This window comes from Sorex araneus, chromosome 1, assembly GCF_027595985.1.
Source record: "Sorex araneus isolate mSorAra2 chromosome 1, mSorAra2.pri, whole genome shotgun sequence".
NCBI lineage: Eukaryota > Metazoa > Chordata > Mammalia > Eulipotyphla > Soricidae > Sorex > Sorex araneus.
Window position 1 is genome coordinate 316,629,114 of NC_073302.1, and position 13,582 is coordinate 316,642,695.

At 37.4% G+C, this 13,582-nt stretch overlaps 1 protein-coding gene across 3 annotated transcripts in view; it reads left to right on the top strand.

The window, feature by feature from the left end:
* The window catches only part of SPOCK3 (SPARC (osteonectin), cwcv and kazal like domains proteoglycan 3), a 389,483-nt gene that overhangs the window by 266,932 nt on the left and 108,969 nt on the right, over positions 1-13,582 (top strand). For all 3 annotated transcript variants that reach the window (XM_055131920.1, XM_004610366.3, XM_055131926.1), the window contains exon 5: positions 6,910-7,033. In XM_055131920.1, the coding sequence (XP_054987895.1) occupies positions 6,910-7,033 (124 nt within the window). The remainder of the gene's footprint in view (positions 1-6,909; positions 7,034-13,582) is intronic.

Sequence of the window (13,582 nt, forward strand, 5' to 3'; positions counted from 1 at the left end):
TAGTATCTCATATGGTTCCCTAAAGCTCCACCAGGAGTAATTCTTAAGCACAGAGCCAGGATTAACCCCTGAACACTGCCAGGGTTTGCGCCCCCCCAAAAAAATTGAGTTTATGATAGTCTTTTTTATTAGGTTTAGGGACATACCCAGTGATAAACATATAATTTATTTATATGTATTATGTATATATAACATATATGTTTTTGTACGGTTATCAGAAAAGTTTTTACGGATTGCAGACACACATATATTTAATTCCATTAAATTTCAAAAAAATGCTAACCAGAATTAATAATATTATATATTATAAGTCAATTAATTATGCTCAGGCCTTACTCCTGGCCCTGCACTGAGGCATCATTCCTTCCAAGATTTGGGGGACCTCATGAGGTGCCAGGGATCAAACCTTGGTCAGACTCATGCAAGGCAGTCACCCAACACTCTGTACTACTTGTCCAGACCCAAAAATTGAATTTGTGATATGGGATTCCAGGTTCAGCAACTAAAAGTTCTTGCAAAAATATAAAGGCATTGATAACACAAAATCATATATTATTTTTATGACTCACAATATTCATTTATTAATTATTATAGTACAAAACACACTTTATTGGGGCTGGAGCATCAGTACAGCAGGTAAGGCATTTGCCTTGTACGCGGCCTACCCGGGTTCGATTCCCAGCATCCCATATGGTCCCCTGAGCAATGCCAGGGGTGATTCCTGAGTGCATGAGCTAGAAGTAATCCCTGTGCATGGCTGGGTGTGACCCAAAAAGAAAAAAGAAAAAAAAACACACTTTATTCTTAGGTATACTTTCATGGAAACCATACATGTGAAAAGTCACTATATTACTGTAACACTGTCATCCCGTTGATCATCAATTTTCTTGAGCGGGCATCAATAATGTCTCCATTCATCCTAGCCCTGAGATTTTAGCAGCCTCTCTTTACTCGTCCTTCCCAATGGTGCCACATTGGAGACTCTTTCAGAGTCAGGAGAATGAGACCCATCTGTGTTACTGTTTTTGGCATGTCGAATATGCCACAGGGAGCTTGCCAGGCTCTGCCATGAGGGCAAGATATACTCAGTAGCTTGCCGGGTTCTCCGAGAGGGAGAACTAGACTATAAGAGACTTCTGGGAGGTTTTCTTTTTCTATAGTCTCTGGATCTTGGCCATTGATGGGATTACATGTCCCCAGGGGCAGTTTGTGGGTGTGACTGCCTAGGTACTGGAAAATGGGGGATCTGGGTGGAGGAGGCCCAGACCCGTTAGAGCAGGCTTGAAGATCTCAGGTCCAGTCTCGCTCACCTGGGTTCGTTTGCCAATTCCTTCATGCGTGAGGCTCATCCAAACATGTGGAGAGTGGCCTTGAGCATGGCTGTGGCTGGGTTCCGGAGGTCTTCAGCTGTCAGGGCTCTCCTCAGGTCAGGGAGGGAAACTCAACCTGTCCCCCACTGAGGGGCCCTGGTGAAGACAGCCATAGGCTGGGGCGGGAGACTCTGTGTTGCTCTTTTCTGGAAGCTTTGTTTTATAATCTCTCGATATTGGCCATTGATGGGATTACATGGCGCCTGGGGCAGTTTGTGGATGTGACAGCCTAGCTACTGGAAAATGGAGGATCTTGGTGATGGAGGGCCAGTCCCAATTCCAACAGGCTTGGAAAATAACCTGCTTAAAAAATAACCATATATTATTTTCCATTTCTTAAATTATGTCAGACAAGGTTCCATTGGTGTTTGTCATTTGCAAACGTAAGATATCTGAGTTTTGCCACTTAAGCTTTTCTAGCCATCTCCTGTCCATTCAACCTAATCCTTCACACCATAATAATACATTTGGTTCACACTGTAATTCCGTCAAGTTATATGGCCAATATGTACGATGCTTCTAATATTTGTTGAGTTCCTTTATATAAGTATTTTCATTAAAGATTTACACACTCCTGGTATGCTCCAGACCAAATGATCCATACTGATGAAGCTTAACATTATACTAAGTGAAAAATATTAATAACCAGGGAGATTTTTGGCTTGCCAAGACCGATTAATAAAATAGTCATATGTGAGACAGACATTGGAATGAGTATTTTTTTCCTTCTAATCATTTTGGTAACATTATTTATGATCTCTCAAAGAAATCATTATAAAACCCCAAACAAGAAAGTCTGTTCAAATAATTTTATTTATATGCACAGCATGTTTAATGAAACAGAAAACCAAGTGGGCCATAATAGAGTAAACAGCTGTAGTGGCAATTAACTATAAACTGATTGTAGTCATGAGAAAAATAAGACTGCTTGCTACACTTTTATATATGACAGATGCTAGAACTTCTAGCATCTGTCATACATGCTGAAGCCTCCAGTATAAGGGAAGTTAGAAACACAGGAAGAAAGTAAGGTAGCAAGAAGATGGTTTTGACTCAAGTGTGTCCAACATTATATGTCTAATAATAGGATAAATTCTTGATAGTTTAATTTTCCATATATTAGAAACCTAATAAGAGGCATATTTGTCATTATACTAGTCAAGTACTTTGAATGGTTGAAGGAAAAACACCTTTATTTTATGTATCATAGATTTTCATTCAATTCTCCACCCCCTGGTCTCAAAATAAAGATTTTTTTTTCAATTTAAGGAAAATTTATGTCATGATCATAAATAGGGAAGCATTTAAAATAAATATATATTATTCAAATTTTCAACATTGTATGTTGAATATATATAATGTTGTATATATAATATATAGTTAATGTAATATATGTAATATATTAAACATATATATTGCTTATATATTTCTTAATATATTTATCTAAAAGTGTGTTCCAAATTAGTTCAGAGAGTCTCTTGCCCATATGTCTGGCTGTCTTCCCCGGGGCCCCTCGGAGGGGATGGGCTCCAGCTTCCCTCTTCACCCCAAGCAGAGCTCCCGGTGGCTGAAGACCACCGGAACCTAGCTATATCCATGCTCGAGGCCCCCCTCCATACGTTTGGACAGGCCTCATGCATAAAGGTACTGGCAGAGGAACCCAGGTGTGTGTAATTCCATCAATAGTCAGCACCCAGAGACTTAAAAGCAAGCACCCAGAAGTGCGCGGCCGCAAATCTTGTAGCCTACTTCTCCCTCTGGGAGAAACTGGCAATCTTCTGAGAGTTTCCTGCCCACATGGGACAGCCTTGCAAGCTTCCCATGGTGTATTCATATGCAAAATCCAGTAATAAGCTGGATCTCATTCCCCTGATCCCGAAAGAGCCTCCAGTGCAACATCTTTGAGAGAGCTGAGCCGAGAGACTTCTAAGATCTCAGGGAAAGGACAATGGAGAGGTTACTGAGCCCAGTCAAGAAATCAACGATTAACGGGAATTTAGTGATTCAAATTTTCGACATTGAATGTTGAATATATATAATGTTGTATATGTAATATATAGTTAATGTAATATATGTAATATATTAAACATATATATTGCTTACATATTTCTTAATATATTTATCTAAAAGTGTGCTCCAAATCAGTTCTAGCAAATGCTGGAAGAATACTTTTTAACATAGTGTCAGAATTCTGCACTAGAGTAAGTTTTGTACTTTATTAGTGTGAGAAAATTATATTGCCCTATTTTTTCCTAATTCAAAATAATCCACTGCTAATATCTCCCAGTAAAAATCTCAAAAGTTCAAGATTTGCACCTATTCTTGAACTTTTGAGAACATTGAGAATAATATATCTAGTGATAATTCGGTCAGTCTGTTTCTGACCCTTTTCTTCCTGCCCAGGTGCAAAGTGCCCATTCTGACTTCCAGGGCTTAGTTTTGTCTTTTTCTGAGCACTTTGTCCATTTTTAGTCTAGGTATAGATGGTCATGTTTTTTCCCTTGTTCTCTCTAAAATAAGCTATTCAATAACATAAAATAAGAAATGAAGCAAATGGTTAATCTCCACTTATGTTATTTACATGTTTCCACATTATATGCAATTTATGGATGTTTATGGATGTTTATTTAATTTTATAAAAATTTATTTAGAGCTTCATCATCTATAATTTTCTGAAGGATAACAAAATGTGGACTGGAACAATAGTATAGCAAGTAGGGTGCCAACCAACCTGGGTGAAATCCCTAGCACCTCATATGATCACTCAAACTGCACCGAGAATGATCCCGCAGTGCAGATCTGAGTGAGAGTAAGCATTGAGCACTGTACTGTATGACCCCTCAAAGCACAAGGAAACAAACAAAAGAGAAAATACCACAAAATATAATAACAAACAATACTAATTCTGAGAGGTATCCCTGATTCCAAGCCAAATTCTGTAACACAGCATGATTTTTATTAAAAGAGGATTTGGATTATAAAAATATCTTCTATGGGGGCTGGAGCAATAGCACAGCGGGTAGGGCATTTGCCTTGCACGCGGCCGACCCGGGTTCGGTTCCCAGCATCCCATATGGTCCCCCGAGCACCGCCAGGAGTAATTCCTGAGTGCATGAACCAGGAGTAACCCCTGTGCGTTGCCGGGTGTGACCCAAAAAGCAAAAAAAAAAAAAAAAAAAAAAATCATAGGAGAGAGACAGACATAGAAAGATTGCACTCATCTATGGTATATAGAATAACAGAATGGGAGACTAACACCCAAGAACTGTAGAAATAAGTACCAGGAGGTTGACTCCATGGCTTCGAGGCTGGCCTCACGTTCCGGGGAAAGGTCAACTCAGAGAAGCGATCACCAACTACATTGTAGTCGAAGGCCATGTGGGGGAAGGGAGTTGCGGGCTGAATGAGGGCTAGAGACTGAGCACAGCGGCCACTCAACACCTTTATTGCAAACCACAACAGCTAATTAGAGAGAGAAAACAGAAGGGAATGCCTTGCCACAGTGGCAGGGTGGGGTGGGGGGGAGATGGGATTGGGGAGGGTGGGAGGGACACTGGGTTTACGGGTGGTGGAGAACGGGCACTGGTGAAGGGATGGGTTCCAAACTTTGTATGAGGGAAGTATAAGCACAAAAGTGTATAAATCTGTAACTGTACCCTCACGGTGATTCTCTAATTAAAAATAAATAAATTAAAAAAATAAAAAAATAAAAAAAAAATATATCTTCTATGGTGAAATGTTCAGAGATAACACAGATAGATTGCTAACTACACAATGCCAAATTGTACCAAATTTGTGCTATACAATATGTGTACTCTGCAGCTCAAAAGGCTACTCTATGAAACTTGCGCATCACTGCCTTTGTAAACAATTCATTATCAGAATTCCTTAAGTCATTGATGATGATATAATATATTTACTTAGTATATAATCCAATGTATTATACTGCTCATTTTGCCACAAAAGTTCTGGTTTCACGATAATAGATTGCTTTGGTTATTAAAATAAGGAACATAGAGATCATATATATGCATACATGCACATTGTTAATCCATGCACTTATACACTGTCACTGTCACTGTCATCCTGTTCATCGATTTACTGGAGCAGGGACCAATAACGTCTCCATTCCTCTCAGTCCTGAGATTTTTAGCAGCCTCCCCTTACTTGTCATTCCCAAGGATTGGAGGCTTATTCAGGGTCAGCAGAATGAGACCTATCGTTACTGTTTTTGGCATATCGAATATGCCATGGGTAGCTTGCCAGGCTCTGCCCATGAGGGTGGGATACTCTCAGTAGCGTGCCAGGCTCTCCGAGAGGTGTGTATGTGTATACATATATATACATGTGTGTATATATACACATATATACATATATACACATAGAGATACATATATACATACACACACATATATATCACTCATCAATTTGCTCGAGTGGGAACCTATATATTACTTTCTATGATCTGTTGCCTACTGTCTGAAGTCTATCAAATATGGTATAGTAATTATGGAAAATGGGTAAGAAGTGTTTTATAATGTGTACAGAAAGTGTCCTGGAGAGTGGCAACAGTTGGATAATGGAGGTTGACTGCTGGGGCTGAGTCCCTTGGGATGGGGAGGGTTCGCACCCAACCCCTCTGGGGTATCCTGAGTGAAAACAGCCTGGCACATTTATACATATATATTTATGGATATGTACTTTAGGGCACTACCCTGGCTGTGATCAGGGTTTACTGACTCTGGCTCTGTGATCGGAAATCACTCTCAGAAGCTTGGGAATCATACGTGGTGCAGGGAATCAAACCATGATAGGCCTGGGGCAAGCTAGTGCCATACCTTCTGTATTATCTATCTGACTCAAAGTAATAAGTAGTTTCATCAAAGTGGAAAAGCAAGTAATTCTTAATGTAGAGACAATAGGATGTTTTTCAAAGTTTGTCTAGATCAAAACTTAAAGCATCTGTTCTAAGATATTTCTCCACAATAGAAAGTTGCTATCTTTAAAGCTACTAATTTGGCATTCCCAGGTACAAGTTGATTTGGAGAAATGTTTTTCTCTGTGGTTGTTTTCTCTGAAAGTAAATTGCTCTCATTTTCAGGCATGTCAGGCACACCTGATAAATTAGTTGTCTGTTTTCTGATTGGAGATGCTGTTCCTAATGAAGTAGAAGGGGGTTTCTTTTGTAGAACTTTCTAGATATGTGAATTTTTAATTGTTAAGCAGTTTTCGCTTTTCCTTCTTGGACTTTCCTTTAGAAACACATTTCATTATTGGTAACTCAACTATAGATACGTAAAGAACATAGGTGTGTTATATGCATAATGAGCAGGATGTTTTTAGGGATTATCCTCGAAAAATCTTGATAGAAGAGAAGAGATTACAAAGATGAACACAGTGGATTAATACCAGGGAAATGGCATACAATTACCAATTCTAATTTATCTTTAAGAGCTGGAATGTATGGAGAAAGGGTATAATGCTAATACTCTATTATTTAAAATGAATACACTGAGTATTATTGTCTTATTTTTGACAGTCTGAAAGATGCAGGAGTGGTGCATAAGCAATGGAGAGGTTCCATATCGTCTCACTGCAAGCCATGCCCAGTGGCCCATGCCAGCCCTGTTTGTGGTTCAGATGGTCATATCTACTCTTCACAGGTAAACAAAAACCATAGGCATTGAGTATAAAATACATGGAGTATAAAATACAGATTCATATTTATAAGTGGTTAAAAGTATTCTCTAATGAGATTGCCCCTATTGTTTGCTTAACTGTTCAAAGCATTTCACTGATTGGATTATTCAGTAAGTATTTATTTCTTCATTATTCAAATTTTGTTTTGTTTTATTTATTTACTTATTTTTTTGTTATACCTGGGAGTACTCAGAGGTTACTACTGGCTCTGTGCTCAGAGATCACTCCTGGTGGTGCTCCAGGAACCATATGGGATACCCAGGTTGGCAAGCACTCTCCCCACTGTACTATCACTCTGGTCCAATATCAGAATTTTTAAAGGTTTGAAATATTGTATTTGTGAACACCTGCATCCTAAAATATTAAAACCAAAATTTCCTCCATTACTAAAATAAAAAAGGTCAGTACATTATCATGCTGGGTTGCAACACTGATTGGTTTTATGCTAACAGTAGAAACTACATACTGTCAATATTACTATGCTCGCACATGTTTTTTTTTTTCTCATATTACCTCACTTAAGCCTCCCAATCCACTTTATTATTATTTGGTGTGGTGGCAGGGAGTGGGGATTGGGGAGTTGGGAAGGAACTACACCTGATAGTGTTCAGGTTACTCCTCACTCTGTGCTCAGGAATCAATCTTGGAGAGTTTGGAGGACTGTATATGGTGAGGGAGATTAAAACCATATCTGCCACATAAAAGGCTAGAACTGTAAGCACTATACTATTGCTGTAATATCTCTCCAGCTCTCCAAAACCACTTTTAATGGATGTGAATGAGAAAATAACAAGTATGAAAGGGTTGAAAATTTCACATGTTTAGCTGACATTCATACAAAAATTTCATGTCTTCTCTGATTTTGTGAGTCTGTTCTCTTTTTTACATAGTTCTGTGTCCTTCATAAGAGTTTGATTGCTCAAATATCTAAGATTTCTGGGGTTGGAGTGATAACACATCGGATAGGGCGTTTGCCTTGCACGCGGCTGACCGAGGTTCGGTTCCCAGCATCCCATATGGTCCCCTGAGCACTGCCAGGAGTAATTCATGAGTGCATGAACCAGGAATAACCCCTGTACATCACCAGGTGTGAACCAAAAATAAAAAAAAATTAGGATTTTTAAAAGCCTTTATCTAATAAGACAGTGATCAGTTTTTAAGATTATATGAGAGAAAGAAATACAAGATCATAATTCTTCTACCTGAAACTTTGTATCCAGCTATATTCTCCTATTTATATTTGAGCAACAGAAGGGTGACACACCCAGGGTGCTCAGTGCTTATTCTTGGCAGTATGCAGGAGACCTGATGCAATGCCAGGGATCCAACTGGGTTTGACCACGGTTCTCTCGGGTTCCTATTTATATTTTATTAAATATCTCAGAATCATAAAATTAAAGTCCCTAGATATTTTGAAATCTATCTGAATAGGCTCATTTAAAAAAATTACTGGGGACTTTGGTGGTAGAAATTGTATACTGGTAAAGGGACTAGTATTGGAATATTCTCTGATTGAAACTCAGTCATGAACTACTTTGGAGCTGTGTATCTCACAGTGATTCATAAAAAACAGAAATGAATGAATAAAAGATTACTTAAATGATAGAAAATAAACTCAATTTGTATCTGATTTTATATACTGAAAAGTTATTTGAAGAAAAAAAAGGGAGGGCCTCCACTCTTATTCCTCGGGAGACATGGAGGTCCCTCTCCTCTATTCTCATCAACCAGGCCAACAATTACATGTGGCGGCCTGTAGATGCAATGTGTGGGATTAACCAGGCTTCACCTGAGTCCTGCACCTGCTGTGGTGTTCAGGAGACCATACAATGTTGGGAAGCCAGGCCCAGCTCCATGTAAGGCATGTGTTTTAACCCCTATATTCTTTCTCAGATCACTGTCCTACATATATTTTACTCCCTGCTATTTTTATTAATAGATAACCTTTATACAAAATTTACTTTATCTAGGAATATTTTGCTATAATTTTAACCTGAACATCTTAATAATCTTGAAAAAACTAATTATGATAAAAATTAAATATAGATTAGTTCTGAAAAATATATACATAGTACAAATTTGAGTGCCAAGTACTGTGTATTATTAATGTAACCAACAAGTTACTATTATTTTTTTAAAGGTGTATATAGAAGTGTAGAGGCTTCTAGGATGAAGAGAGTTAGCAACATCTTGATTTTGGTGAATTTACAAGGGTCTAACTACTTAGCTTTGCAAGTTTGGAAAATTCATATTGTCAGCACAAATGGTAAATTTCAATATGATAATTTTATGTAAACTAATATTCTAATGTGTTAAAGTAAAAGGAGAATGCAAATTGTGATATTCAACGTGATAGGTTGAGGTGTAAGGGAAGCAAATATTAATCTTAATTTTATTTGATGAATATTAATGATTGGACAAGTTGAGTCAGGGAAATGATTGGAATTTTTATTGCCTCTAAGTTCAAATAAACCTACTCCTTTCTCAGATTAATAAATCTATGTCCTGGAGGTATAGATAGGTATTGTCCAGAGTATCTTCTTTCCTGGAGAGCACACATTAGTCCTATCATACTTTGGAGTATGAGAACATCTTTATTTAAATGCTCCAATAGAGATTAGCAATCACTTAACAATTTAGTTCCATAGGATACGAAGTCAAATTCATCAGTTATTTGAAGAGTCTTTGTTGATAATTTTGTGATAACACAGTGGGTAGGGCATTAGCCTTGCTTGCGGCCGACCTGGGCCGACCAGGGTTCGATTACTTCGTCCCTTTCAAAGAGCCCGGCAAGCAACCAAGAGTATCTTGCCCTCACAGCAGAGCCTGGCAAGTAACCTGTGGTGTATTCGATATGTTAAAAACAAGTCTCAAAATGAAGACTTACTAGTGCCCACTGGAGCAAATCAATGAGCAACAGGATGACAGTGATACAGTGTGACAGTAATACAGTAATTTGCATATATTTCTATTCCATGGTATTTCCTCATTTTTCTCCTTTGAAGCATACTAAATGAGACTTTCCTCCTTACACAATCCTTTTTTTTTTTTTTTCTGTTTTCATGGCAATAGGGATCAAATTCAGGGCCTCACACAAGTTTCAGAAGTGCTGCTACCACTGAGCTAACTTTCTGGACCTCCAGCTAACAAATGTTATGATCTTGCTTGCATTTTCAATTATATCATTCTAAACTTCCCATATTTTAATTGTTACTTTAATTGTTTCTTGCATAATCACTTTCAATAAGTGGCACATTTCCAGAGAAAGGCAAAAGAAGACTTATTTTAAATGATTAACAGTTTTTAGTAATCCCAAAGTTCTTTCTGAAGTTTCTAATTTAAGTTGTTTTTTTTTTATTAAACTTGGATCACTAATCTTAACATTAAATATGTATTGCTGACTATCAATATATTTGGACTGTGTTTGGACTGCATAAAGTAGTGAAAATCAGAGATTCTAGTTCAACATGAACTTCTATTAAATAATCTTTACTGGTATCTTTTAAGGGTTATTGGACACTGAATTTAATTCAGACCCTCAACCATTTGACTTTAGATCAGAGGCATGTGTCTTTTATGAGATGACCATTTTATGATTTTTTTCAATGTGTCATCAGGCGATGAAATGGATCGCTGAATGTGTTACAGTATCTTTGGGCTCTTGATTATTAAACTTTGTGAAAAAAAATTCAGACTGAGAAAACACTGTTAGGGCAAATCCAATTATCTTTTGGAGGGATCAGAGGCATTTGAACGTACTAATAGTGGGTTCCATTTAGGAAGCTCTGCAAGGTCCATGCTTGAAGACCCTAATCCTTTCTTGAATAATCCTGATGTAACAAACCAAACATTAGCCAGAACCTAGATATGCTTCATCCACAGAGGAGCTGGACCTGCTCTTCAGGCTTGTGTTCTCCTTTGGACTTCTCTCTCTCTCTGGCTAATCTCAATGTTTCTTTCCTTGCGATTTCCACTCTGGAGAAGTTTGTTCTCTTTCAAACATGTACTTCTCTCTCTCTCTCTCTCTCTCTCTCTCTCTCTCTCTCTCTCTCTCTCTCACACTCTCTTTTTTCTCCCCCCTAATATATTTCTAAATAAGTTTCAATTATATTTGCCCTTCTCTCTATCCCAACTGCCTTCTCCCCCAGCACTTGAAGCTGGCTTCCAGCCCTGGACCAGTGCTCCAGGCACTTATTTCTACTGTTCGTGGTATTAGTATCCTAGGGAAGGAAAAACTATGATAATGATAGCTGGAAATCGTCACTCTGCATACGAACTATGTGCTGAAAGTAAAGAAAGGAACAAACTCAGTTTCTGTGTTGCAATCCATAATGCCCAAAAGGAGAGAGGGGTTGGGGAGAGAGAGAGGAAAAGAGAGAGAGAGAGGATAGAGAGTGGAGAAAGAGAGTGAGAGAGAGAAAGAGAGAGAGACCCTATCATAGAGACAGGCTAGATCTGACTCATGGGGGTGGCCGGAGAGACACTGGGGACATTGGTGGTGGGAAATGTACACTGGGAGAGGGATTGGTGTTGGAACACTTATAACTGAAAGACTGACACCCAATCATGAACAGCCTTGTAATTATGTCACCGTGATTCAATAAAATAAAGTAAATGAACTTTTTTGTTTCACCACCACTCCCCAAAAAAAGTTCAGTTGGAAGTCCAGTCCAAAATAAAAGGAAACTTCAATTCTTAAGGACTTATTCATATTTCTGTTTATTGGACTCCCCTATTTTATAGTTTATAGTATGAAGCAACTCTACATTGCTTTATAGTACATTTTTTAGTATGAATATTACTAAAGGTTTTGTTTTAGATCTATAAATTTTCTTCATTAAGTTTAACTTACACTGGTGAAATTATAAATTATATTTTCACTGTGTGACTTAATTGAGGTGAGACAAGTTCAAAATACAGTGGGTAAAAGGTCTGAGAATGGGGTGTAAGAGCATTACCAGAAAGTTCCTAACATTAGAGTTTTGCTAAATTATGCAGCTAGAATATACCTTAGGAAAATACATCCCAAAGCACAGTATGACCAATTTGTAATGATTATATGAGTTCATCCTCTGATTTTTGTCACCTTGTCTAGAAATCCTCAGAATATTTTAAAAATGTATAAATAAAAAGGGAAAGAGATATATAATTAACTGAAAAATAGACTCACCAGAATAAATATTAAGACTGTGATTTTCATAAGAAATATTTTTGTAAGTGATTTATTTTTTGTTTTATGAAAAAAAAGTTATTTTTCTCTAAGTCCAGTTAAGCTTCCTTTTAAAAGTACCCAATGTTTTCTGAATTCTTTTGAATTCAGCAATTCCATAAAACCTCAAAATATAATCCTGTTTAAAGCTATCTGAGAAATAATCATTCCTGAAATTGACATAAACATGAAAGTTCATGTTGCTTTACTTGAGGCAAACTATTTTGATTTTATTATCAAGCTTTACTGTGAACTAGAAATTGTTCTCCAATAAAGTATCTATATTAGACAATGGATATATTTGTCAATGACTTGTATGAAGTGTATACAATGTTTGCTGAGCAGAATTATTAAATAATACTAATGTTTTTAGAACTCAGCAAGACATCTGTAAAATAAATTCCCTGAAGACAGTACATTAAATAATTTTAAATTCTATTCTGATATAGTTATTCAGCCATTGCACTAAATAATGGTGAGTTCCTTAGGCATGAATATTTTTTATAAGAAACTGTGTATGGGTGGGTATGTAAATAAGTGTTGAAAGAAAGCAAATAGAAAAATAGTATGTTTAACTCCTGCTTTTGCTTTTGTTTTTATTCTGGCCACACACCCATCCATGTTCAGCAGTTACTCCTGGCTCTGCACCCAGGAATTACTCCTGGCAGTGCTGAGAAACTATGTTGGATATCTGATACTGGGATTGAACCCAAGTTGGCTGTGCAAGTCCTCAGGGCAAGCACCCTAGCTGCTGTGCTATCCCTCCAGCCCCTTAACTCTACAATTCCTAACTCTGTTTGCAGAGACACTACAAATCATTGATTGAGCATGGGACCAGCCCTTTGAATCTGCATGAAAATTCTAGTGACATTTTCTTAATAGTTGTGGTTGAGAAATCAATGTTGCAATCCCCTAAAAATGTTAACTTTTAAGTATTTAACCACAAGGGGACTGTTTTTTATAAAATAGATCAATAGATCAAAAACTATTTACTTTTTGTTTGAATTTGAGAAAATTGTATTTAATTGTCCGTAATATTCACTATAATGTTTTAAGCTTGTTGTCATCTATTTTCTGTATTTCAGGCCTTTTGTTACTTTATCTTAATAGTTTCTAACTTTAGTAGTTATATATGAATTTTTAGTGTCAAAACATTTCTGACATCTATTATAAATTTGAGAAATTGTATGTACTAGCAGAGTGATAGCACAGCGGGGAGGGCGTTTACCTTGCACATGGCTGACCCAGGCTTGATTCCTCTGTCCCTCTCTGAGAGCCCTGCAAGCTACTGAGAGTATCCCGC